At 36.2% G+C, this 25136-nt stretch overlaps 1 protein-coding gene across 9 annotated transcripts in view; it reads left to right on the top strand.

Moving 5' to 3' along the window:
* The window catches only part of LOC129397422 (ATP synthase subunit a-like), a 903826-nt gene that overhangs the window by 837879 nt on the left and 40811 nt on the right, over positions 1 to 25136 (top strand). For 7 of the 9 annotated variants that reach the window (XR_010111632.1, XR_010111629.1, XR_010111626.1 and 4 more), the window contains 3 exons: positions 14960 to 15993; positions 18543 to 18677; positions 20183 to 20284. Coding sequence is in view for 2 of the 9 variants with exons in the window: in XM_063602886.1 (XP_063458956.1) it covers positions 4713 to 5738 (1026 nt within the window). In the remaining 7 variants the exon portion in view is untranslated. Of the gene's footprint in view, positions 1 to 2694; positions 10257 to 14959; positions 15994 to 18542; positions 18678 to 20182; positions 20285 to 25136 lie in introns of those variants that run through there. The other 2 variants (XM_063602886.1, XM_063602885.1) reach the window with 1 other exon arrangement.

Here is a 25136-nt window from a genome sequence, read left to right as displayed (position 1 = left end):
CCCTGCTTATCCTTCTAGCTATTCTTCTGACATGCCATATTAGAGAGTATATGAAAAACTACAGTTATTTTCATTTACTACTTTAAAAAATTTCCCTTTTCTAGCCCAGTCTGTAGCACCGTATTTATTGGGACTCTGCCACCCAGGGTGCAACATTTCAGAGTTTTAATTTGTGTCATTTTATTGTCTGGAAGTTGCACAGCAGGAGGTGATTATGCAGTTTTGTGGTTGGAGTAGACCCTGGCTCTCTGAGCAAGAAGTTATACATTAATGAGAGGCTTGCTGTATATATATATTCCCATATCCTTTCAGCTACAGGATGTCATTATGTTTCATGGGGCAAAACATAGAAGAAAAAATATTTCTCACCTTAATCTACTTATAGTTTCTCTCAACTTATATTTAATAGAAATTATTCCCAGACAGCATTAATCCAATGTATGATAATATGTAAGTCTTGTGAATTTACCTCTTTTTCTTAATGTAATAGATAATTTTGTGAAAATTTATAAGGCTGTTTGCCAGAAACTGTTTTAAACCAGACTACTCATTCATTAGGTTCATTGATTTTTCTAAATGAGCTATCAGAGCATTATCTTATGTATTTCCCTTATTTACAAGTTATTGGTGAAGGAGAGGAAACTCATTTTTTTCCTTTGATCTCTAACATTATTATTTTACAAACTCAACAATATAAAAATAAATAGGAAGTTTTTTAATAGCAGCATCTAAGTACAAGTTAATGATTTTTTATTTAAAATCAATGTCAATAACTACTTAATTAAATTTGACATCTCTTTTTAAAGAGAACTGTTTGTTTACTTCTTTAATGATTTACTTTGCTTTCAGAAATTGAGAAACACAAGGGCTTCAAACAATTTATTAACCTCATGAATTCAGCAAACTTAGGTACTAAAAGATAGTTGTAGAGTCTGGAAAGCTAAGGTCAAAATACTGGGGATAAATCCATGTTCCACCTTAATCTCTTGTCCTTCATATAAATCACTTCCTTTTGTTAAGCCTCAGGTTTCTCTTCTTTATAATGGGAATAATAACATTTACCTAAGAAAATTGCTGTGAGTATCGATAAATAATAATGTTTTGAAAAAACAAATTCTTTAGAAATACAGTAATTAACCTCTTTAGTAATAATTGTGTAAATGCTTGTTTTTTCCTGCAAATTATCTTGAATGGTATTGTTTGGCGATAGCTCAGATCCTCAAGAGTTAACAACTTTTCTAAGAGAAAAGTCCACCACTACATTTAAAGATGTCACTCCCCCCATCTGTATTTTTTGAACTTTCACATGCAGATTAAAAATAAAAATAGGTCGGCCAGACATGGTGGCCCATACCTGTAATCCCAGCACTTTGGGAGGCCGAGGTGGGCAGATCATGAGGTCAAGAGATGGAGACCATCCTGACCAACATGGTGAAACCACCTCTCTACTAAAAATACAAAAATTAGCTGGGCATGGTGGCATGCACTTGTAGTCCCAACTACTCGGGAGGCTGAGTCAGGAGAATTACTTGAACCCGGGAAGCAGAGCTTGCAGTGAGCCGAGATTGCGCCACTGCACACCAGCCTGACGACAGAGTGAGACTCTATCTCAAAAAAAAAAAATCAAAATATATAACTTAACATCTCTTTTCGTTTAAATAAAGCCAAGGTTTAAACCTGTTATTTTTGTCTTCCAATCAGAAAAATCTACTTTAATGACTAAATTACAAACTAAGTTGAACAGTTTCATCTCTTCTTTATCAAAGACAAACCTGCACAATAAAGTTGTGTTCATTATTTCTTTGCTATTTGCTTTCTTCAAAAATTATGCTTTAAAAAATGTTAACATGCATAAATATAACTAACACTCTATTACATAAAATCTAAGATTTAAAATACTCTGGAGAATCCTCTTTATTTAATTCCCTCTTTCACACTAATGTCATATTCCATGTCAGCCAGGATGACTAGCTTGTCAATGTGCTTTATGCATTTGAGCTTCTGAATCAACCCACCTGTCATTTCTTATACCCAAGTGCCCTCCCCTCCTTTCTTAGCCTAATCATATCCATTCAGCTAAAGACACATCTGCTCCGTAAAGCTCTCTAAGCACAATGCCATCTGACTCCAGACAAAAAATAGTGCCATTGCCACCATCTTTCCCAAGACAATGTATTTAAATTTTACACTTAATATTTCACTCCAGTATGAATCAGTTATTTTACCTACTGACATGCATGCATAATCGATCAAATCACAACTATATTCTTTCAAGAAAACTATGAGTAAAATCGCTGATTTGTTATTTTACTAAATCATCTTTTGCTTTGCTCCCTTTGAGTCTATAATTTCATCTGTGACAAAGACACTTAGTAAATATTTACCTTTTCTTCCATTAACCCTCCCCACCTTTCATGAGTGAAAAGACAGTTTTCTTCCTCAGCCATTACAATAATTAAAAAAATATTGTTTTCCTTACATTTGCATAATTATGTTTAGATTTTACAAATGGCTGCTATGTGTATGTCTTCATCTCATGCCCATAAACTATGCTTTGGTGAGGATATTAGACCTCTTTTTAGAGATGAGGAAATTTAGGCTTAACTGGTCTCTGTGACCTGACTAAAATAACACAACTGCTAAGTGGTGGAACAAGGCATTTGGCCTAATTTGTTCTTCAATGTTTGGGAGATAGAATAGATTAATGGTGTCGGAGAACGTTCTAAAATTAGGATGCCTGCGATAGAATCCTGGCTCTCTCACTTACTGGCTGTATCACCTTGAACCGGCCGATTGCCTTTTTGTCTTCATCTGTAAAGAGATGATTCTAAAAGTACCCATCTCCTAGGATTGTTGTTTAGATTCAATCCATTAATATGTGTATGGCCCTTAAAGCTGGCCCTTACTAAGTACTCAGTAAATGCCAGCTGCTAATAATAAGAGAAAGGGAAAAATTAGTGAATCTGAAGGAATAAGTCTTTCACACTAATTTGGTTGAACAAGCCTCATTCAACACAATAATATATTCAGAAGATGACAAGGAAGAAAACACAAAATAGGGGAAATCAACCAGGCAACCAGAAAAGCAATTTTATAGGAGTAGGTTAATTAACAGTATCTACATGATGCTCACCTACATGACACTGGGCACTAAAATTTATACTATGAATTGGGGCACAAGAGGTGCCAATAGAGCACCGTACTGTACTCCAAGACAGCATCGTTGCCCTGCTGAAATGGAGAAAGGCATGTAATGATCTGATGGCTTCTCTAAGCCTAAAATGGGAAAGTCCAGTTCAACTCCCTTTTAAATGCATTTCCTGAAATGTCCTCAAGCTCAGCTGAGACCTACTAAGTTCAACAGTTTTTGTCTCTCTTTCCATAGAAAAAAAACTGTAACCAACATGACCTGTAAAATTTATTGATAATTGGTCTTTCTATGCTATTAAACAGCCAAAGACCTGATTCTTTTAAAGGACACAGACAGAGAAGCAGAATCTCAGATCATTCATAATATGGCAAAATTTTGGCTGTGCGCTTAAATAAGAAATGCTTATTGTTTGTATAAAAATAATGTTCTTTAATCTGGAATCATTCACAATATCTAAAAAATTATGTGATAGACACAGTGCATATCATCATGGACTGAACTCATAAAATAAATACGAAGGATTGACTTACAATAAAAATCTTTCTCAAATTATTGAGAAAATATTTCTCCTTAGCCAACAAAATTTCTATACTGGCTTTATTTTCAAGAGCTCCTGTCATTTAAAAATAAAACTTAAAATTCTTTTGGTGTATTTAAATGTAATAGTTTTAAGTCACTATGTTTTAAGCAGACAATTCTGAATTTCTATTGTGGGGAAGACTGTCATCATCATACAGGGATAATGAATTTATTGAATGTATCTGTATTTAGCAAGGTGTCTATCAATGGTAAGAATTAACAATCAAGCTATTAGGTATAAGCTGTAAGAACTATTATTCATTCATTTATTTTATTATACTTTCAAAATCCTATACTTGTATCATTTTAGATAACCAGAAAATACATTTAGACTTTCTTAGTCAAGCTCACTGGTCACCTTATAAAGTTTTTGTACTTTTTTTTTTGGCTTTTCATAATACTTTGTAGGAAAGAAAAGATGGACAAGCTTTCATCTTCTGAGAAATATTTGTCAAATTTCTGTTAGTATATAATTTCAAAAAAGTGTCTATTCACTAGAATTTGGCATTTCTTTCTATCTACAGTAAAAAATGAATAAATGACCATTATTTCATTTTTGCTTTGATTCCCACCATGTTCAACACAAAATTGAATATTCAAATATAATCATCATTTTATTCAAGCTGTTGGAAGAATTATCTCTCTTTTTTCTCCTCCATTTAATTTTACAAGCACAAAGGCCTGTGTGTCCTTGTATTAAATAAGGGTTTGTTTCTAAAAGCAGTTGATTTATAAGTTACCTAAAATCATTTGTACAGTTGGCATGGTGAAAATTAAAATAACAAATAAGTAAAGAGCAGTAAGGATAAATATAGTTCTGAGATCATACAGATTATAAACACCAAGAAAACAACAAAAATACACATATTTGTGACAAAAATAATTGGGAAAACTGAGTTGCTAAGTGAGAGATATTTAGAGATTGCAAATATAAATGAACTAATGACTTAACTTTCCTAAAATTGCAAATGTAAGTGAACTAATGACTTCTTTCTCCCTTTCTCCTCCCTCCTTCTCTCTCTTCTTTCTTTCTCATTCTTTCTTTTTCTTTCTTCTTTCTTTCTTCTTTACTTTCTTTTTCTCTTTCTTTCTTTTTCTTTCTTTCATCTTCTGTCTTCTTTTTTTCTCCTTCCTGTCCTTCCTTCCTTCTCTCCCTCCTTCCCTCCTTTCTCTTTCTCTTTCTTTCTTTCTCTCTTTCTTTCCTTCCTTCCTTTCTTTCTTCCTTTCTCTCTTCTTTCTTTTTCTTCTCTTTCCCATCCTTCCTTCCTTCTTTCCTCCCTCCCTCCTTCCTTTCTTTCTTTTTCTGTCTTTCTCTCTCTTTCCTTCCTCTTTCTTTTTTTCTTCTTTCTTTCTCCCTCTTTATCCCTCCCTCTCTTTCTTTCTTTTTCTGTCTTCTTTCTTTTTCTTCTCCCTCCCTTCCTTCCCTCCCTTCCTTCTTTCTTTCTTACTTTACTTTTCTTTCTGTCTTTCTTTCTCTCTCTCCTTCCTTCCTTCCTTTCTCTTTCTTTCTTTCTCTTTTTCTTCTCCTTCCCATCCTTCCCATCCTTCCTTCCTTCCCTCCCTCCCTCCTTCCTTTCTTTCTTTCTCTCTTTCTTTTTCTTTCTTTCTTGTCCTTCTCTCTTTCCTTCCTTTCTCTTTCTCTTTCTGTTTCTGTCTGCTTTTTCTTCTCCTTCCCTTCCTTCCTTCCCTCCCTCCCTCTTTTCTTTTCTTCTTTCTTTCTTTCTCTCCCTCTCTCTTTCCTTCCTTCCTTCCATTCTTCCTTCCTTCCTTCCTTCTTTCCTTCCCTCCCTCCCTCTCTCTCCCTTTCTTTCTCTCTCTCTCTCTCTCTCTCTTTTCTTTCTTTATTGCTTTCACTATATGGCCCAGTCTGGAGAGCAGTGGCATGATCACAGCTCATTGCAGCCTCAACCTACCAAGGTTAAGCAACCATCTCAGCTCAGCCTCCCGAGTAGCTGGGACTACAGGCGTGTGCTATCACCCCCTGCTATTTTTAAAAAATTTTTTGTAGAGGCCAGGTGTGGTAGCTCACGCCTGTAATCCCAGCACTTTGGGAGGCAGAGGTGGGTGGATCATGAGGTGGAGATCGAGACCATCCTGGCCAACAGGGGGAAACCCCATCTCTACTAAAAATACAAAAATTAGCCAAGCGTGGTGGCGCGTGCCTGTAGTCCCAGCTACTCGGGAGGCTGAGGCAGGATAATGGCATGAACCTGGGAGGTGGAGGTTGCAGTGAGCTGAGATCACACCACTGCACTCCAGCCTGGGCAACAGAGGGAGACTCCATCTAAAAAAAAAAAAAAAAAAAAAATTGTAGAAATGGGGTCTCACTGTGTTGCCTACAGTGGTCTTAAACTCCTAGCCTTAAGTGATACTCCACCTCTACCTCACAAAGTACTGGGATTACAGGCCTGAGCCACTGTATCTGCCCTAACTTTTCTGAAATAGTAGTCATTGCCATGGAAATTTATAAAAATAGTTGTAATGAAATTATTGGTTTTTGCTTTATCCAAACATATATTTGAAGATTTTCAACATTTCCTGAGTGATTTTTTCTCCCCCATCCTATACCCAATACTCACCATAAACAAAGAGTCAGTGACTAGCTGAAACAAGGTCTTTGTCTCAAAGATAGCTCTCAGAAAAGTGAAAGGCCAAACTTTTTACTAGATGGATCCATTAATATATGATGCCTTACGATGGCCCATGTTATCATAGCTTTAAAACCAGTATCAATTAATTTAGAGAATCCAAAATAAATGCTGCTGTGTTTTAGGGAGCCAAAGAATAGCTATAGCCAACTTTTATGACTTTATTCTTTCTACTCATAGATTAAAGTCACATTGTATTCAACTTCAGAATAATAAATTACACAAATGAAAAGATGTGATTTATAATATACTTTTAATGTATATGTAGTATACCTTTATCAATCATCTAAATAAACCATATTATTAAAGAACTGTTTGAATGCAAACAAAGCATTTTGCTATTCTGGTTTTTTATACCACAAAAAGTTTGTAAAATACCTCAACCATAAATACAGGCATAATATAGTACAACAGAGAGACTTTAAATATTGATTGTTTGGTATTTGGAGGTATTTGCTTCGTAATAATTCAATAATGACATACTAAAAACTCAGAAACAAAGGAAAGAGAACTCTAATGAATTTAAGAATAAATTGTACCAATCAGTGAAGCTCTTTGTAAGCTCTGCAGTTTTTTGTTTTGTTTTGTTTTGTTTTGTTTTTGAGATGGAGTCTCGCTCTGTCGCCAGGCTGGAGTGCAGTGGCGCGATCTCAGCTCACTGCAACCTCCGCCTCACAAGTTCGAGCAATTCTCCTGCCTCCAGCCTCCGGAGTAGCTGGGTATACAGGCACGTGCCACAGCGCGCAGCTAATTTTTTGTAATTTTGGTAGAGACAGGGTTTCCCCATGTTGGCCAGGATGGTCTCAATCTCTTGACCTCGTGATCTGCCCGCCTCGTCCTCCGAAATTGCTGGGATTACAGGCTTGAGCCACTGCATCCGGCCAGCTCTGCAGTTTTTAATACGCTATGTCATTTAGCACAAGGAAGAGTAAACTATGACTTGTGGGCCAAATATGACCTACCTTCTGTTATTGTAAATAAAGTTTTATTAGAACATAGATGTGCCAGTTTGTTGATGTTTCTATCCATGGCTGCTTTCTCACTACAACAGCAGAATCGGATAGCTGTGACAGACACAGAAGGCCCTCAGAGCCTAAACTAGTTAATACCTTTCCCTTTACAGAAAATGTTTTCTGACTCCTGATTTAGAGGATGTTGGGAATGGAGGCTTTATTTCTTGAAATGACAACTGCTTTGGGAATTTTTTTTTCTTGCCGGGCGCGGTGGTTCACACCTGCAATCCCAGCACTTTGGGAGGCCGAGGCGGGCAGATCACGAGGTCAGGAGATCGAGACCATCCTGGCTAACACGGTGAAACCCTGTCTCTACTAAAAACACAAACACAAAATCAGCCGAGCGTGATGGCAGGCGCGTGTAGTCCCAGCTACTTGGGAGGTTGAGGCAGGAGAATGGCATGAACCCGGGAGGCGGAGCTTGCTGTGAGCCAAGATCGCGCCACTGCACTCCAGCCTGGGCGACAGAGCGAGACTCCGTCAAAAAAAAAAAAAAAAAAGATCCTTAAATACCAATAATAGAGGAATTCAGTCATTGCCCTTCTATTTAGCAAACATCTTTTAAATGAGAAGACAAACTATTTCAGTTCCATATAATAGGATGGTTTCTTGCCAGTTTTTATCATATACCCGACACTACACAAGTAAGATTATGTGGATTAATTCTCACAGCAATGCTTACAGACGGATAATATTTTGTAGAATTATTGTATTGATGGCTCCAAATAATGGGCTCTTATCAGTCCTCTCCATGCTGTAACTTTGCAGTCTCCATTCACTTTGACTTTGGGCTAGTCTTATGAATTGCTTTGGCAAAGTAACATTGTGCCTATTCTGAGCCTAGGTCTCATGCTTTTTGAGCCCTGCCGCTGTCAGGAGGACAAACCCAGGCTAGTCTGAGAGACCATGTGCATCAGAACTGAATAACTCAACCAAAGCTATTCTATAACTGCTAGTTCTCAACTAATCTACCAGATGAGTATATTTGTCTGAATAAACCAATTTGAGGTTAGTCAAGTCCAGCCTAAAACATCAGACCAACCCAGACCACCCACAGAGGTGAAAAATAGTAAATGATGATTGTTTTACACTGTCGCACTTTTGGGTGGTTTGTTAAACACCAAAAGCTAACTAATACAATATTGTTTTATATTTCATTTTACAAGTAACTAAACTGAGGCAGCATTAGGTTAACCAATTTCATTGAGAATGCATAGCTAGTAAGTCGATTAGTAACTAATCATATTAATATAATAAATTAATATAAATAAAATATTAATAAAAGTGTATAAGAATAAACTTATTATAACTAATAAGACAAGATTAGTAACTAGAAATCAAATCATTACATTTAGGGTAAGAAGAACTACAACTTGAAGAGACCAGGTGTAAGGACTTCTCCCTCTCCCCATTTCTCGCTTGTGAAATGTAGTTGGAGGAGAATAGAGAGCACCCTGTTACTGTCTCATTTGTGAGGTTCAGTAGTGCAGGGACTGGACAAATAATAGCATTGCCTGACTGAGAGGCTGACTGATAAAGCAATATGTTCAATCCTTGCCATGGTAATAAAACTCCTGAAATGGTCCATAAAGCTCAATAGACAAGGAGGAAAAAGTAAATGAGCTACATGGAGATGCAACAGACATCCAAGAGAGGAGCTGGAGCTCAATAAATCAGAAGTGGACACTTGGTGCTAAGAAACTTGCGCTGACCACAGTTTTCTAAACAAAAATTCCCTAGCAAATTTCACAATGTTTCAAGCGGAAGCACATACATTAATACACACATGAAATAATAAGCTGGAGACAAGAGATTACAGAAAGATTTCCTTACTATTTTCTTTACAATGGCCAGGTCACATTTTCATTTCTTATACGAAATAATTGCTTTTGAAAGGGTAGGGGTTACAGTGGTAGAGAATACGAAGCTAGATCCAAACTGCAAGAAATGGTGAGTGGTAGGGGCAGGAAACAACTGAGGCCTGCCTCACAAAACTCCATGACAATTTTCCCAATCATAAACAAAACTAAAGAGACATCTGTGGTCTACCTCCCAAGGAGAATCAAACAATTAATTTTGCACAGCATAATTAATTTCTTTGTGTGAATTTAACAGTTATAATCTAGATTTTGTTTCTTATGAAACACTGTCTTAGGAAAAATTAAGTAATTTCTTTAATACCAAAAAACAAAATAAAACAAAACAAAAAACTGAAGGCACTTCAAATGACCATTGACTAAATATTCAATTAATAAAAACTGTGATACTCATTTAATAGAGTAATAGTATTCAACATTGAAAATAGGGTTTACTGTGTCAGTTAAAAGGGTGTTATAAATTATATTAATGAAAAAAGTAAACAGCCAAATAATTGCATTATTCCATTTGCAAAAAGTTGACAAACACAAAACTAAGCACTATCTTGTTTAGGTATACACACATGCGTAGTAAAACTACCAGAAAAAGTAATGGGATGATAAACACAAAATTGAAAGTAGTAGCTACCTCTGAATGAGGAATAAAGGATTTGTTACTTGAGATGGGCACATGGTGGCTTTCAAAAGCATTGATGATGAGTTTCTATTGAGAGGTAAGTAAAGCTATGCTCATTTTTTAATATTACATATACTTTATATAAGTTACATATAGTATAGAATTGACACATGTTAACTATAAGATAGTATCCTTTCAACAAGTTGATTAGTGCATTGGTTTCCATAACAAATTAAAATATTTTTTCACAGTGCTTTCATATAAAATGGTGTCATTTACCTTCTTGTGTAAGTGTCAGTAAAATTTGGTCTTCATCGATTTTGAGAAATTACCTATCAAAGCAATCTTTGGTCCACAATTATTAAACCGAAGGTATGTTAGTTTGAAGTGTTCAGTGTCCCTTTTGTTTGTTGTATGTTAAGCACAACATAATAATTTAATTCATTTTGAGACTGATTTTGAAAATAAAAGTGAATAAATGTAATTGCAACCTCCATCTTACCAGTTGTTATTCTTCTTATAGAACAGGAAATTTCGGAAATTCACAGAGCACAGATTCTTTTGATCTATCTAGAGCTCATGCCCAAAGGGAAAATTTGACCCTGGTCAATGGGGAAGATATGCCAATAAAGGAGCTGTCAACAGGAGTTGTGGTCTCAGGAGAGGAGCACAGGTTTTATTTAGCTCTAGGAGATACACACCTTGAAATATATCTATACTACATTTTTAAAAGTTATTGTCCAGGACCGTAGAGCAAATGAGTGAGAAGCTTTAGGTTAAGATTTTAGCATTCTTTATGCACTTATCACTACATTACAGAATATGTTTGCCTCCAACTCCCAAAATAGATGCCACCAAGAGAAGCTGATGTCCAATAGAATCTAATGTTCAGTGATAAAGTCGACTCGGAGTATGCATAACCTCATGCATTAAACTTGTATTTATTGATTGATGCCTACTTCATGCTAAGCACTCTTCTAGGGGCAGAGGAACCAAAGTCCTGTCACTCAAGGAGTTTACGTTCAATCATCTAACAAAATCCAAAGGCTTAACCAATAGCAGTACATCAGGCTTATCAGAGAAAAGAGAGATGTGTATGGGGTACTTAAATCTCATAAGAAACCAACTATAATGTATCCAGTTTTGTACCATCTAAAAATTTTCCTAAAGATTACATAGGGGTGCTTATAAAAATGCACTTATAAAAATATTAACTGAAAGGAGCAAAGAACATGTAACAGTTCTATAGCCAATTCAGTATGCATTAAAAAAAAAAAGGAAAACATTTCCAGTAAGCTAGGCTTCATATCCTAATAAACCTACGATAAGGGTCTCTTTGTCACCTTCAGAAAGAGTGCAAAGCTCTGTCTCCCCGGTAGTGAGTACTCCTGCTTTAAGAGGCACTGGGAGGTGACAGAAATAATTACATAAATAATGAAATTTGTGCCGGCTTCCAAGCTGCTGAGAACACGGGATGTTGATTAAATTTTTATAGCTCCATGACAGATTTTTTTCCCCTTCTCTTTTCCTGTGCTTCTTTTTTGGTTGTTACTATTTGTCTCTCAAAAGCATAGGAAAAAGAACACATGCACACACTCACACACATAGAAAAACTGTGCAAAAGTGCTGGCTTATTGGGAGACTAGAGTACGGATCTTGTTAGGCGCTGTAAGTTGAATCAGACTTCTTGACAAATCCAATAGAAAAGCATCTTGACCTACAATGCAGTTTCTTTGTAATTTGTGATTGCTTTCTGGAATAGCTCAGAGAAAAAGAGGAATTCTGTCTGATTAAAAAACCTCAGTTGGGACAGGCTGAGGACCAAAACACAAGGGCCAAGATTCTGAGAGCTCCAAGCAGTCCACACTATCTCAAAACTCCCTCCAATTTCGATTTTGTAACCAGAAGTAGAAAAATAGAAAAAGGCAGAAGGGTAGTTTATGATGTTTCCCTTTTGATGGATTACCTGCTATCTGGTACAGCGACTGAGAGAGACCACAAGGTTACAGGGAACATAAACTGAAGCAGAACACCAGCATTTCCAGAATTCTACACAGGTTCTGTAGCTTTGATACATGACTGCCCTGCCCAAGGCCGTCAATTCTCTGTGCGGCACCATGCCGAGTGGAATATGCAATTTGTATGATTATAGTTATCGTGATTGCATCAAGCTGAACCACATTTTCAGCTCTGTGAACTAGAGGGAGGAGAGGCACCAGAGGGACTTGGATTCAGACTAACAAAGAAACGGGAAGGGCAGAGGGGAGAGATGTGGACATTTCTTTTACTCCCTTTTCTGCTTGTTACCTTTTGTTCAACCCTGGAATGCATATCTGGGTTCTAATTAGACAGATTCTGATTCAATGGCAAGTAGGGCCAAAGTGTCTGCATTTTTATAAGCACCCCTCGGTAATCTTTAGGAAAATTTTTAGATGGTACAAAACTGGATACATTATAGTTGGTTCCTTATGAGATTTAAGTACCCCATACACATCTCTCTTTTCTCTGATAAGCCTGATGTACTGCTATTGGTTAAGCCTTTGGATTTTGTTAGATGATTGAATGTAAACTCCTTGAGTGACAGGACTTTGGTTCCTCTGCCCCTAGAAGAGTGCTTAGCATGAAGTAGGCATCAATCAATAAATACAAGTTTAATGCATGAGGTTATGCATACTCCGAGTCGACTTTATCACTGAACATTAGATTCTATTGGACATCAGCTTCTCTTGGTGGCATCTATTTTGGGAGTTGGAGGCAAAGCATATTCTGTAATGTAGTGATAAGTGCATAAAGAATGCTAAAATCTTAACCTAAAGCTTCTCATTCATTTGCTCTACGGTCCTGGACAATAACTTTTAAAAATGTAGTATAGATTTATTTCAAGGTGTGTATCTCCTAGAGCTAAATAAAACCTGTGCTCCTCTCCTGAGACCACAACTCCTGTTGACAGCTGCTTTATTGGCATATCTTCCCCTTTGACCAGGGTCAAATTTTCTCTTTGGGCATGAGCTCTAGATAGATCAAAAGAATCTGTGCTCTGTGAATTTCCGAAATTTCCTGTTCTATAAGAAGAATAACAACTGGTAAGATGGAGGTTGCAATTACATTTTGGAAAACAAATAAAAGTCTCTGAATTGATAAAAATCAAAGAACATTCCAAACAGTTCAACTTTTGACTTGTGCTGATTCAGTTTAAGCACTCTATCCTCAGTATGAGAATATTCTTTCCTGAGCCACTGACTCTAGCATGTCTTAGCTTTTAAATTTTTATATATAATATTTAGGGAGCCACATCAAGGACTATATAGGGAGTATATAAATGTATCTATATATCTATATTTATACCTATCTTTCTATCTGTACATATATACATATAAACCCACACATACACAGACACCATAATGAAGATGTCAACAAAGTCTGTGACTTTGAGACTATGTCACTTGAAAACATTTATTATAAAAAACATCCAAAAATTCAAATGAAATAAACCTCTGAAAGCATAATAATATTAGGTAACTTGATAATATATCATTTGAATTTATTTTTCTGGACCATTGAACAGAAACTAGTTCATTTCAAAGATTAAATTTTCTTAATTAGATAGATGAAGTCAAAGGTCAAAATGTAGTTAGAGTATTGACATTATTAATATGCTAGATATTTGTACTATGAGCTTAAAGAAACATTCTCTACTTGGGAGGCTGAGGTAGGGAGACCCCTGAGGCTGAGAATTCAAGACAAGCCTGGGCAATATAGCCAGACCCTCCTTCTGAAAAAAAGTTTTTTTTTCAATTAGCCAGGCATGGTGCCACATGCCTGTAGTTCCAACAGAAAGATCACTTGAGCCCTGGAGTTTGAGGCTGCAGTGAGCTATGATCATGCCATAGTACTCCAGCCTGGGAAACAGTATGAGACTGCCTCTAAATTTTTTTTTAATTTTCTTAAATTTTTTTAAAATTATTATTATACTTTAAGTTTTAGGGTACATGTGCACAATGTGCAGGTTAGTTACATATGTATACATGTGCCATGCTGGTGTGCTGCACCCACTAACTCGTCATCTAGCATCCAAAGAATCACAGCATAGTCAATTACATCAAAATTGAAAGCTGTGTCCCCAGTGCCCAGAAGTGGTATAATGTAAATTTTAATTTGTTTCTTTTGTTAATATATCAAATTGCAAGTGATTCATAGATAACATTTTGAAGGAAGAGAGTAGGGTCTTGAGCTTTCTTAAAAAGTGAATTTTAGTTGACTCTAACATAGAGGCATCTTGGAGGGTAAATACTATTTTGCCCCAGTTATAATTGTGTTTGAATGAAATGCTGGAGAAAGCATAGTGACATTATTCTTTCGTTAGTTTTGTTTTTGCTTTTCGATATTTTGTTTATTTTGCTAAATACTAGTTCCTAGAAAAGTACAAAAGTCGGTAATGGTTCTAATATTAGGAGACTTCAGTCTGCTCTTAGTTGAGATTATCTGAGACATATGTGCTTCTCTGTGCATGATCAAGACTAAGGAGTTATTTAATCCCTATCGAGTATCAGACACTGCTCTAGGTTCTGGGACATAGCGACAAGCAAAAGGAAGTTCCAAATGTCATGGAACTCACATTGTAATTGGCAATGATAGACAATAAATGGTTATGCAGTATTTCCAATGATGACAAATGCTGTGGGAAAAAAAAAAAGCTAGGAAAAAATGGTTAAGGGATGGAGAGTGATGCAAAGGGTGCCATTTTATAAAGATTAGGCAGGAGCAACACTCAAGGGACATTCTAACAAAGACTTGATTGGAGAGTGTGAGCCAAGTAAATGTCTCCAGGAAGAGCTTCACAAGCAGAAGCTATGTAGGTGCAGAGGCAGTGAATGGAAGCATACTTGGTTTCACCACCAAAGAGTCAGGGCTGATGGAGTGAACTTTGAGAAGGAAAGAATGGTGAGGTATAAATTCAATCAAGTTAGCCAGAGGTCATATAATATGGGTTCCACACAACCATAGTATTCTGAGTGAGATGAAAAGTTGTTTGAGGTTTTTGAGCTTAAATGACATAGTCTGTTTCATTTCAACAGAATCATTCTGGCTACTATGTGAACAAAAACTGTAGCAGGTAAGGAACAGGAGCCAAGAAGCCAGTATGGAGCCAAAGAGCAGGCCAAGTGAGGGATGATGACTCACTCACTGGCTAGCTGAGTGGTTCTTGGGTATGTAGAAATCTTCATTTCTTCTGAATGTTTTGACTTAGAAGCTTCCATCTGTGACATAAATGGATAATGACTCACTCACTGGCTAGCTCATTAGTTCTTGGGTATGTAGAAATCTTCATTTCTTTTGAATGTTTTGACTTGCAAGCTTCCATCTGTGACATAAACGAAAGTCTCATTTGATTACCATCCAAAGCAACTATGAGCAAAGCTACCATCTCTGGCTTGAAGTTATCTCCAAGTTATTGTCTATGATGAAGAACAGCATTACCAGAATGACAAAAAGCAAATTTTCGATTTTATTTTCATCTTTTAGCCTTATTGAATAGATGTTTATAGGAAAGAGTGTTAGTATTTAAAAGATTTATATTAATGTCTGTTATACCTACTTAGGTCCGTGATTGAATTTTATTCTTATCTTGTAGAGAAAAGAGAGTAAAGGATCTTAGATGACGGACTTGGAATTGTTGAATCTTTTCTCTGCAGAAGGCAGTGTTTCTTGTATGTGAGGGTCAGGTGTGTCCTGGAAACAAATGCAAAAAGAAGACTTAACCGTCAAGAAAATTTATGTCTAATTTTGGATCTCTCAGAGCAGCATTAAAAAAAATGAAAACAAAGAGTGGAAAAAGGGAGATTAGATAGTAGAATAGATTGTTGCATCCTGGATTTTCATTCTTTTCTTTTATCTCTGCAGCCTTGAGGATTTATTGGCACCCATTTCATTTGTCTTTCTCTGGATTTAACATTGAGGTGATGAGATGGAATATTACCTGTGTGCTTCGGAACATCTATGAGTGACATGTAATAGTTGCCTGGGAAACTAGAGATGAAATTCTACAGGTCTTTGAAATGCTTTACATTTGAGAATGAAGCTCAGCTGAAGTTTGAACAGCATACTGACAGTAAGCATTGATCCCACATTTATCTGTTAAGATATTTGAGCTTCAGATAACAGAAAAACCCCCACTCAAAGTGGCTTAACAAATAAAAAAATTTATTATCCAATATAACTGGAAGTCCAGAGGCAGAGTGGGCTCCTGGTGTGTTGTAATGAGAGGCCCAATGTAATGAAGGACTCAGGTCCTCTGCTTTCCTCAGAATTAGCTACCTCCTAAGCCTGGTTGTCCAGTGGTTTCAGGATGGCTGTCAGTGACCATCACAGTGGCATTAATTCCTATTTGCTACTGGCAGAAAAGGAAAGGGGAAATTTCTCCTTCAAACATAGAAAACATTTCTTCTCTTCAATCTGATTGGGAAACTTAATTCACATGTCCACCTCCAGACTAGGGGATGTCATTTGCTGACTGGCTTAAAACTAATCAAAATTCTTCTTGAGAGCTAGATATACTGTGAATCTCTGGATTAATGGGCCTCTCTTGGGAGGAAGAAAGAGGAAAATGGGCATTAGGTGTCATCTATATCATACAATGGAGAGGCATGGGTTAACAGCAAACTGTATGCTGGGAAAAATGTTAAAAAAAAATGAAATCTTCCTCCAAGTTTCATTATGCTATTCCTTGCCCTCAAATCGTGGACATGTGCTTTCTCCATTAAAGATAAAAATATCAAAGAAAGGGAAGAAATTCTGGTGATTCCATGTTTTGGTTTTTTTTTTCACAGTATTTTGAGGCTTTCCATTAAGGCACTTAGAAATAGTAATTTTAAAACAGAAGTGATTCTATTGCCTTTGCTGAGCATCCAGAAGTTAAGATCAATTAATACTTGTGATGTTGTAACAGTAATTTTTTCAATGCAGTTTCCTGTATTCTAAATTTCTTATTTAAAGGACTTAAAATGAATTATTTCCAGCATCTATATTAACTATACCTATAGATATAAATATTATAAGCAATTAAACAGGTCTTTTGAGACTTTTTAATTTCTTTCCAAAACCATAAAAAATTTTCTTTGTTAAAGATAATTTTAGCAGATGAAGGCCTGACACAGCAACAGTAGATCTATTTAATAAGCTCTTGCTCTCTTGCCATCTATATATGAAAAATGTATTCATTTTCTATTGATGCACCATAAATTACCACAGAATTGGTGGCTTAAAACAATGATAATTTATTGTCTTACAGTTTCTTTGTCTGAGCATGGTATAATTGGGTTGTCTCTTCAGGGTTTCACAGGGTTGCAATCAAGACTGCAGCCAAGTGTCAGTCACACTGTCATTCTGCTCTGAGGCTGTGTCTTCCTCCAAGCTCATTAATGTTATTGGCAGAATTCAGTTTCTTGTAGTTGTGGGACACTCCCTATTTTTTTTACTAAATGCTGGCCAGAGACCACGCTTGGCTCCTAGAGGTCACCCTGAGCTCCTCAGTTGTGTTTGTTTACTTCCAGGACAGCAGCAGCCACTCTTTCTGATTTTGAATCTCTGACATTTTATGTCTCTGACCTCTTGACTCAGATCTAAGAGCTCCTATGATTAGATCAGGCTCATTGGATAATCTTCTTATCTTAAAGTCAATTGAATTGGGATCGTAATTTGATGTGAAAAATCCATTCATAGTAGTATCTAGAATTTAATAACTGGGTAAAATGTGTGTATATCAGGAGGTTCCAACATATGAGAGCTGAGCTGACAATGAAGACATTCCATCTCTCAGGAAAGAGATTCAAATACCTTTAGCACAGCTCTCATAATTTGGAAGCTAAATAACTCAAAAGGACCATATGTGTCTCTTCCTGCCTGCCCCCACTTTCTTCCCCTTGTCCTCTCCTCTCTTCTGTTGTCCTCTCCTGTCCTCTCCTTTCTATCTCACTGAACAAAAGTCACTTAATTTCCTCCCCTACAGAAAAAACAAAATACGAACAAATAGCTGGAGGACAGGATGAGGAGGAAGCGTAAGATAATTAAAAAAAAAAAAAGTAATTCTAAAGAAAATGAGGAAGAATGAAATTGAGGAGTAGGTGTAGGAGGAAACACAAACAAACAATCAAACAAACAAACAGAAGCATGCAACCAGGAGAGAGAAGAGAATTTGAGACAAAATTAGAAAAACAGAAAGCATCATAGGAGAATCAACGAATGTGAAAAGCAAGGTAGAGAGGGCAAAGTTGAAAATAACAAAATGATGGCATTTGTGGCCATGGATTTGTAGTTGCTTTGAACAAAGCACTCTGCTTCTTTTTCCTAAATACTTTCCCAATGTGAGAAAGGCTGATGGCAGCGCATATTTGTGTATATATCTTGATCTTGTTAACAGTATTTCTCAACACTCACGTTGTTATGGTTGAGCTTCTGCTTTGAAGAGCCAGGCAAAGCAGATAATATTACACTTAATAAAAACATATGAAAGCCAAAAACATAACCACAAACAAAAGAAATTAAAAATAACCCAAGGAAGTCTTACAGTCTCTTAGCAACAAATTATTTGGACCAGGAAGTAGGAATGTATGTAGCTCAGTGTGGTTTTTTTCTCTGTTTTCTTTTTCATATACCAACAAGAATGAAAATAACTTAACAGCAATTTTATAAATTCACATCCCCCAGAGCACCACAGAGTAAAGAAATACTGCATATGGGTAACAACTGGTTCTTAGTTACTAAATCTGAAAGATCAAATAAAGTTAATTACATAAGGTAAGTTAAACTCAGATGTTTGGTAATACATATATATGGAGAGAGAGAGAGAGAGAGATGTGCGTGTGTGTATAAAATACACGAGTATATATGTGTGTAAAATGCAGTCAGTCCAGATGTATTCCAAATAACTATCCTTTAAGCCTGCCATCTGCATCTTTTTTTTTTTTTTAGACGGAGTCTCACTCTATCGCCAGGCTGGAGTGCAGTGGCACGATCTTGGCTCACTGCAACCTCTGCCTCCTGAGTTCAAGTAATTCTCCTGCCTTAACCTCCCGAGTAGCTGGGACTGCAGGTGCATGCCACCATGCCCAGCTAATTTTTGTATTTTTATTAGAGATGGGGTTTCACCATGTTGGCCAGGACAGTCTCAATCTCTTGATCATCTGCATCTCTTTTAAGATAAATTATGAACTATTGCAGATATATTTTCATTTTAAGAAGAAGGAGTAGATATATCCCAAATATAAGAGTGCATTTTGGCTTCTGAATTTTTGATATTCCTGAGCCTTTTAGGTTATTTGCTCCATAAAGGGAGGGTCTGAGCAGAGATTGAGAGTTCCTTGAAACCAGGTGTCAGTAGCAGACAAGAGGAGAATATATGCCTGGCTGCTTTTAATGTCCTCTTATAAGGGAACATGCTCCTAATGTCTTTTATAAATTAATATAAAGAATAACCTTTATCTTCAACAAGACACTGTCAACCACGAGGTGCTTCTGTTGACTCATTTTCATTGTCTTGTGGGAGTTTCTGAGAACACTGCAAGGAAACAAAAAGAATTGTGATGAAACATCTCTTTCCGTCTGCCAAAAAGCTTTAGGATATAGCAGAGGGATGATTCAGAATCCAACTTTCTTATTAATCTGATGCCTATTCTAATTAGAGGAATACTTGTTTGGACATTTATAAGACATCTCACATAAGAATGACGGGGAGTTTCTCTGAGAGTAATGGCAGAGATTTATTTGCGGGAGTGTGGATAACAGCTGCCAAATACAATGATAATGTCAAGATTAGTATAACATGAAAGACAGCCCCCAGTATTGACCTCCCCAGGCTGTGCATCTACTTTTCCCTCTAGATTCTAGATCTGACTCCTTGCACACGAATTACCAGGCATGATTTTTCTCATCAAGTCTTTTTTTTTTTCAAAAATGCGGTGCTCCATTCAGCATGTCATTCAGTCTTAAGTGTTTGTAATAAAATTACCAGAAAGCAGAGATGCTTTGCAGCCACACATGTGGCTTTTGAAATAAAATTCAAAAAAGCCACCAATTTGTCAAATAGATAGGGGAAAATGTGTCATATCATTTTGCAAATTATGACTACAAAGATATTGAAGACAGTCTTGCCAAGCTGATGTGTTCCCTCTGTTACTTGAACTTTATCTTGGTTGAGGCTCAACTCTAATGAAGACAGGCATGGATGATTCTGGTTTGAAAAGGTCACAGTTGTACCAAAGTCTATATAAATAACTTTGTCCTATTATGTCTCTACCACACAGCTGCTCTTGAGTTTTTCTGGGGGAATATACCAGGAGACCATAATCAAGGTACCAGTTTATTGATGGCTGTTCTTAATAAATACAACTCTTCAAGAAAATAAGGTAATTTAATGCATAATAATGTTGAATGCGTAAGTAGGATCAAAATTAGCTATTTCTAAATTGTTTAAAAATCAGAATTTCATTTCAGAGTAAAAATTATTATAAAGATAAAATAACAGTAATGCCATCACTATGGATCCTTAATCTGCAGTTTGTGAATGTAAATTACTTGATCATGTTTCCAGACTAATTTTTGTAAAGAAAGGTTTTATGGGTGACATCTACATTTGTTACCATATCTTCATTTGACAAGGCAAGCTGGTAAATTCATAGGTATGGATTAAACTGATTGTTTCATTACATCTGGAATGCAAGGATAAATAAATAATTTATTAAATTAATTGAGTTCTTTTATTCAGATGTTTCCAAGGCGATTATCGTGATACCTAAGTAATCAGACTCAATCTAAATAAATTAATTCAATAAAATATTGAATTGTGCCTTAATGGAATAATTTTATGAATACCATCAAGAATGAGTAGAAAATCTTCCAGAAATTTTAAAGAGCATCAGCAGGGGAAATGTGATCAATACAGGATGGCTGACTAGAATTTAGCAAGTAAAGGAAATTATTTTTTACTGGTTAGTTGAGGAGTGGTGATATTGCTCCCTAGTTTACTGAGAAATTTAAGGCTTTACAAATAAAAATACTCATCTTCCATCTTTTTTATTTCCAAAATCGCTCCATAGCTTTTATCTCTCTTTTCCCTTTTACTATTTCTCAGAAAGAAATATTTTTTTAATGGAGGAATTATATTTATTGAAAAAAAATCAATGTATAAGTGGACCTGCACAGTTCAAACCCGGGCCATTCAAGGGTCAACCATAATTCTCTCATTTAAAGTGCATTATTCAATGCTTTTTAGTATATTCACAAAATTGTGCAACCACCACCACAGTCAATTTTAGCACATTTTCACCTCCCCGCAAAATATTCTGTACCCATTTAGTAGTCATTCTCCATTCCCCCCTCTCGCAGCCCCTGGCAGCCACTAATCTACTTCCTGTATCTATGGATTTATCTATTCTGTACAAGAAATATTTTAACCACTGTCAATCCTTCTGCTTATGCTCCAATCCTATGTAATGTTCTGTATTCTCTAGGGCTTTGATTTATCAAGTAAGTTCTTTAAATTCCTCCAGCCTTACACATCTACTCAGATGTCATGTTCACAGATGAATAATTTTCCGTAGTATTTCTCTTTCCCTTCTTCCCTGATTATAGCTAACATTATCTCTGCTACATTGCCTTACTTAATGTGACAATTTTCTGATGGGATTTCTTCATTCTCTATCTTTTATAAAGACTAGTAATAACCTCTACTTGCTTACCACTGCTTAACCTCTAAATCCCATGGGAAATGGTGACTTCTTCTGCCAAGAAAACTTTATGCATTACATGATCTCTAATCCCATTGAACAAAAATTCTTAACCCTACATTTATTTACCATTATCATCAAAGTCACCAATATCATGTCAGAAACCACAACTTCTATACTATATTTTACCAACTTTATAGATATGTACCCATTTAATTGTCAAGAATTCAATGAAATAAGTATTTTATTTCCCACTGGTAAATGATGGAATGGCAACTCAAAGTTAGTTGCTCAAGGCCATCCTAACAGCCAAAAAAATGCAGCTTTCACAGTGGGGAGTGTAATGCATGATGTCTCCAGCTACAAGACTCTAAAATCCATCACCATGTGTGCACCAAGGTCACAATTTCCATGACTGCTCTTTGCCAATGACAGAGTGCAGCTGGGATACTAATGCAGGATCATCCTGGGAGATACAAGACTCCTCCGATGAATGACTTCGGCTCAAGGGCACCCCGTCAAGTTTGTTGAACCTTACTGGAGCTACACGGCTGTCTAAAACCTTCTTTCCCTCCTTCTCTTTCTCCTTCACAGGGGTTAGACTTACATTACGGTCTGACAACTTTCTCAACCTTCTCTGGCTCCCTCCCACTTTTTCTCATAGGCGTTTTCCCCAATCAATCTCTTGCACTCCCAATTACATCTTGTTATGTGCTTCTCAGAGGACTCAGACTAACACAGTCACACCACTACTTAAGAGGCTGGGCTAAAATTTGTACTGTAGACTATTTATTTCCAAAGCTGGTATACTCAACTACTAATGAGAATATGGTCGTCTTCCACATTCCCAAGCTTTTCATCCAGCTTTACTCTACCTCACTCTATCCAAACTAGGCCACTCTCCATTTCCACTCCACTACCTTCCATTTTTCAGTGCCTTCTAATCTCCCTCTCAACATTTGAGTCACTCATGAAGGCTAAAATAAAATACTGCCTACCTTTTGAGCTATTTTTTAAAACCATTTGACCCAACTTGAACTCTTCCTTAACTGAATCTCTATTGGTGCTTCTTAGTTAAAGAAAGATTTTATAATACTGTGTTAAGTGTTGTCAACATATGTAAGTTAGTTACATTCTCATTTCTGCTATTGACTTCCTGTGTGACCTTAATAGTGGGACATTTTCATGGTTCACTGTGTTCAATCTCAGGGTTAGCAGATATAAATAGAACAATTTCCAAGTTAGAGAAATAATCTTCATAGTGCTGAAGTCTTATGAGACTTGAAATTATATAAATAGTTGTGTACTTTAGCATTTGTATCAAGATAATGGCTTTTATTCATCAGAATTTCTATAGCATCAATGAAATAACTTGCCAGATATTACTGTGAATTATGGTTCCTAAGAATGTTTCTTTCCTTTCAGTGATATTTCGCTCTCTCCCCTCACCCTTCTCTTTCCCTATCCCTCTTTCTTCCTCACTCCCTCACTTCCTTTCTTCCTTCTCTTTCTCTTTATTTATGTCTCTTTCTTGGAAAAAGAAGAAATAATATAAAATGATTTGTTTCTATATTTAGTTAATAAGGGTATGAAGGATATAAGATTTCCTTGAAAGATAATTAAAACTATAAGTTGATTCATCCAAAAGTTATTTAGAGTCTAGCATTAAGAATCTATAGCTGCTAACATCACACAAAAGAGAAATAATTAGACTTTAGAATGCTTGAAAAAGCATTCTGTCTTTGAAGTAATCTTGTCAAAAATAAATAAACAAAATGAAAGAGAAACTTGATTTTGAGGAAGCCTTTAGATCCAAATGCTAATTTTATGGAAATACAGATGACTGATGAACATGTCAAATGACACTACAGGGATGCAATCAGCAGCTAGGTTTTTTTTTTTTTCTCCTCTAACATTTAAATTGCAAGTGAGAAAACAAATTTACAGGGGATCCTTACAGAATAAAAAAGACTTAAACATCTTATCAACCAATTGCGATGTAACCTTATTTGATCTTGATTCAAATAAGCAGCAAGAAAAATAAAATATATGAGATAATTGGGAATTTTAATACTAAGTAAATATTCAGTGACATTAAGGAGCTATTGTACATTTTTAAAATAATCACTGTCATTGAGGTTATGTTTTGATATTTTAAAAGAGATATTGTTTAGGGCTACATACTAATATATTTTTTGGTCATGGACTCTGGGTACATGGTAGTTTATTGTGCTATTCTATTTTCTTTGTGTGAATGTCCATAATAAACTGCCTGGAGCAATTAATATAAGATATAAAGGGAAAGGCAGTGGCTGAGACGATAAGCCACAGAGACTAGCCTCCTCTTATGCTGACTCCCTCAGACAGAATGTTTGATTCTGAAATGTGCCTTGTCAGTTCCTATAGCAGTGATGACATCTCACGTCCCAGAGAATAGTCATAAGTGCTAAAGCACAAGTGCTGGTTGATCAGACATAATGTATTATTAACTAAAAGTAAGGATTAGGATAGGCAAGAGATGTAGGCTACAGCTGTTTTTTTGCTCATTGTTTCAATACAACTTATTTCTAGATGGAAAATCAAAATTACTGTCAGAAAGTATTTTCATGAACAAAGAGCCAAAATAAAGATACTGGATGATTTTCTGAAATACTCTTATCAACAGTACGTGCCCACCTTAAAGATAAGGATAAACCTGCTGAGCAGACCAGGACATCTCCAAGCAGCCCATTCTGATAAATAAGGCCAGGATTATATTGAACAATATTTGCTGTTTGTCTTGTCTCTTGTGTTCCAGGCTCAAGGCAGACTATTTTTGATATAAAATTGTCAAGTGTTCAGATTCACAGGGCATAGCTTGCTCATCAGTGCATCTGCAACAGCATAATTCCTAACACATAATAGGTCTTTAATAAATATTTGTTGAACAAATGAACAAATAAACAAATTCACATTGATTTTACCTGATATCACATTAATTACATTTTAACTTAGTATCTTTCTGAGGAATTTTGGAATTTTAAATAGTGGGCCATTAACTAAATGCAGTAGTTAATTTCATTAGTTTTATATTAATGATCATTAACTTTCATGTCAAGGGGTGTAATTTCTGATTATATCTCCACACTCTGGGCTTGTATCCTATAAGGAGCGTACAGAATCACATAGTATAGAGGAAAGAGTTTGGATTAAATTCCAGCTCCAGATAATCTTTACCATGGTGACCTATTTGCTTTTCCCCAAGAGTGACAAGCTCTCTTTGTCTTCCGGGTCTTTGCTCATTCTGTTTCTTCTGGCCTAAATGTTCTTTTTCATTTTTGTTTTTTTGGCTGACCCTTACTTTTTCTTGAAGACTCAGCTCAAAGTATGCTTCCTCCAGGAACCCTTCCTTAAGCATCCATGGACTCTGTGACATAATGTTCCTCCCCTATACCAAAAGACACTCCCTGCCTAAGCATGCTACCCTAGAACATACTGAGCTACAGCACACTTATTCATTTGTGTCCCCGCTAGCCCTGGTTGCTACTCCTAC

This window comes from Pan paniscus, chromosome 2, assembly GCF_029289425.2.
Source record: "Pan paniscus chromosome 2, NHGRI_mPanPan1-v2.0_pri, whole genome shotgun sequence".
Classification (NCBI taxonomy): Eukaryota; Metazoa; Chordata; class Mammalia; order Primates; family Hominidae; genus Pan; species Pan paniscus.
The sequence above is the reverse complement of the archived record's forward strand: the minus strand, read 5'-3'. Positions and strand labels throughout refer to the sequence as shown.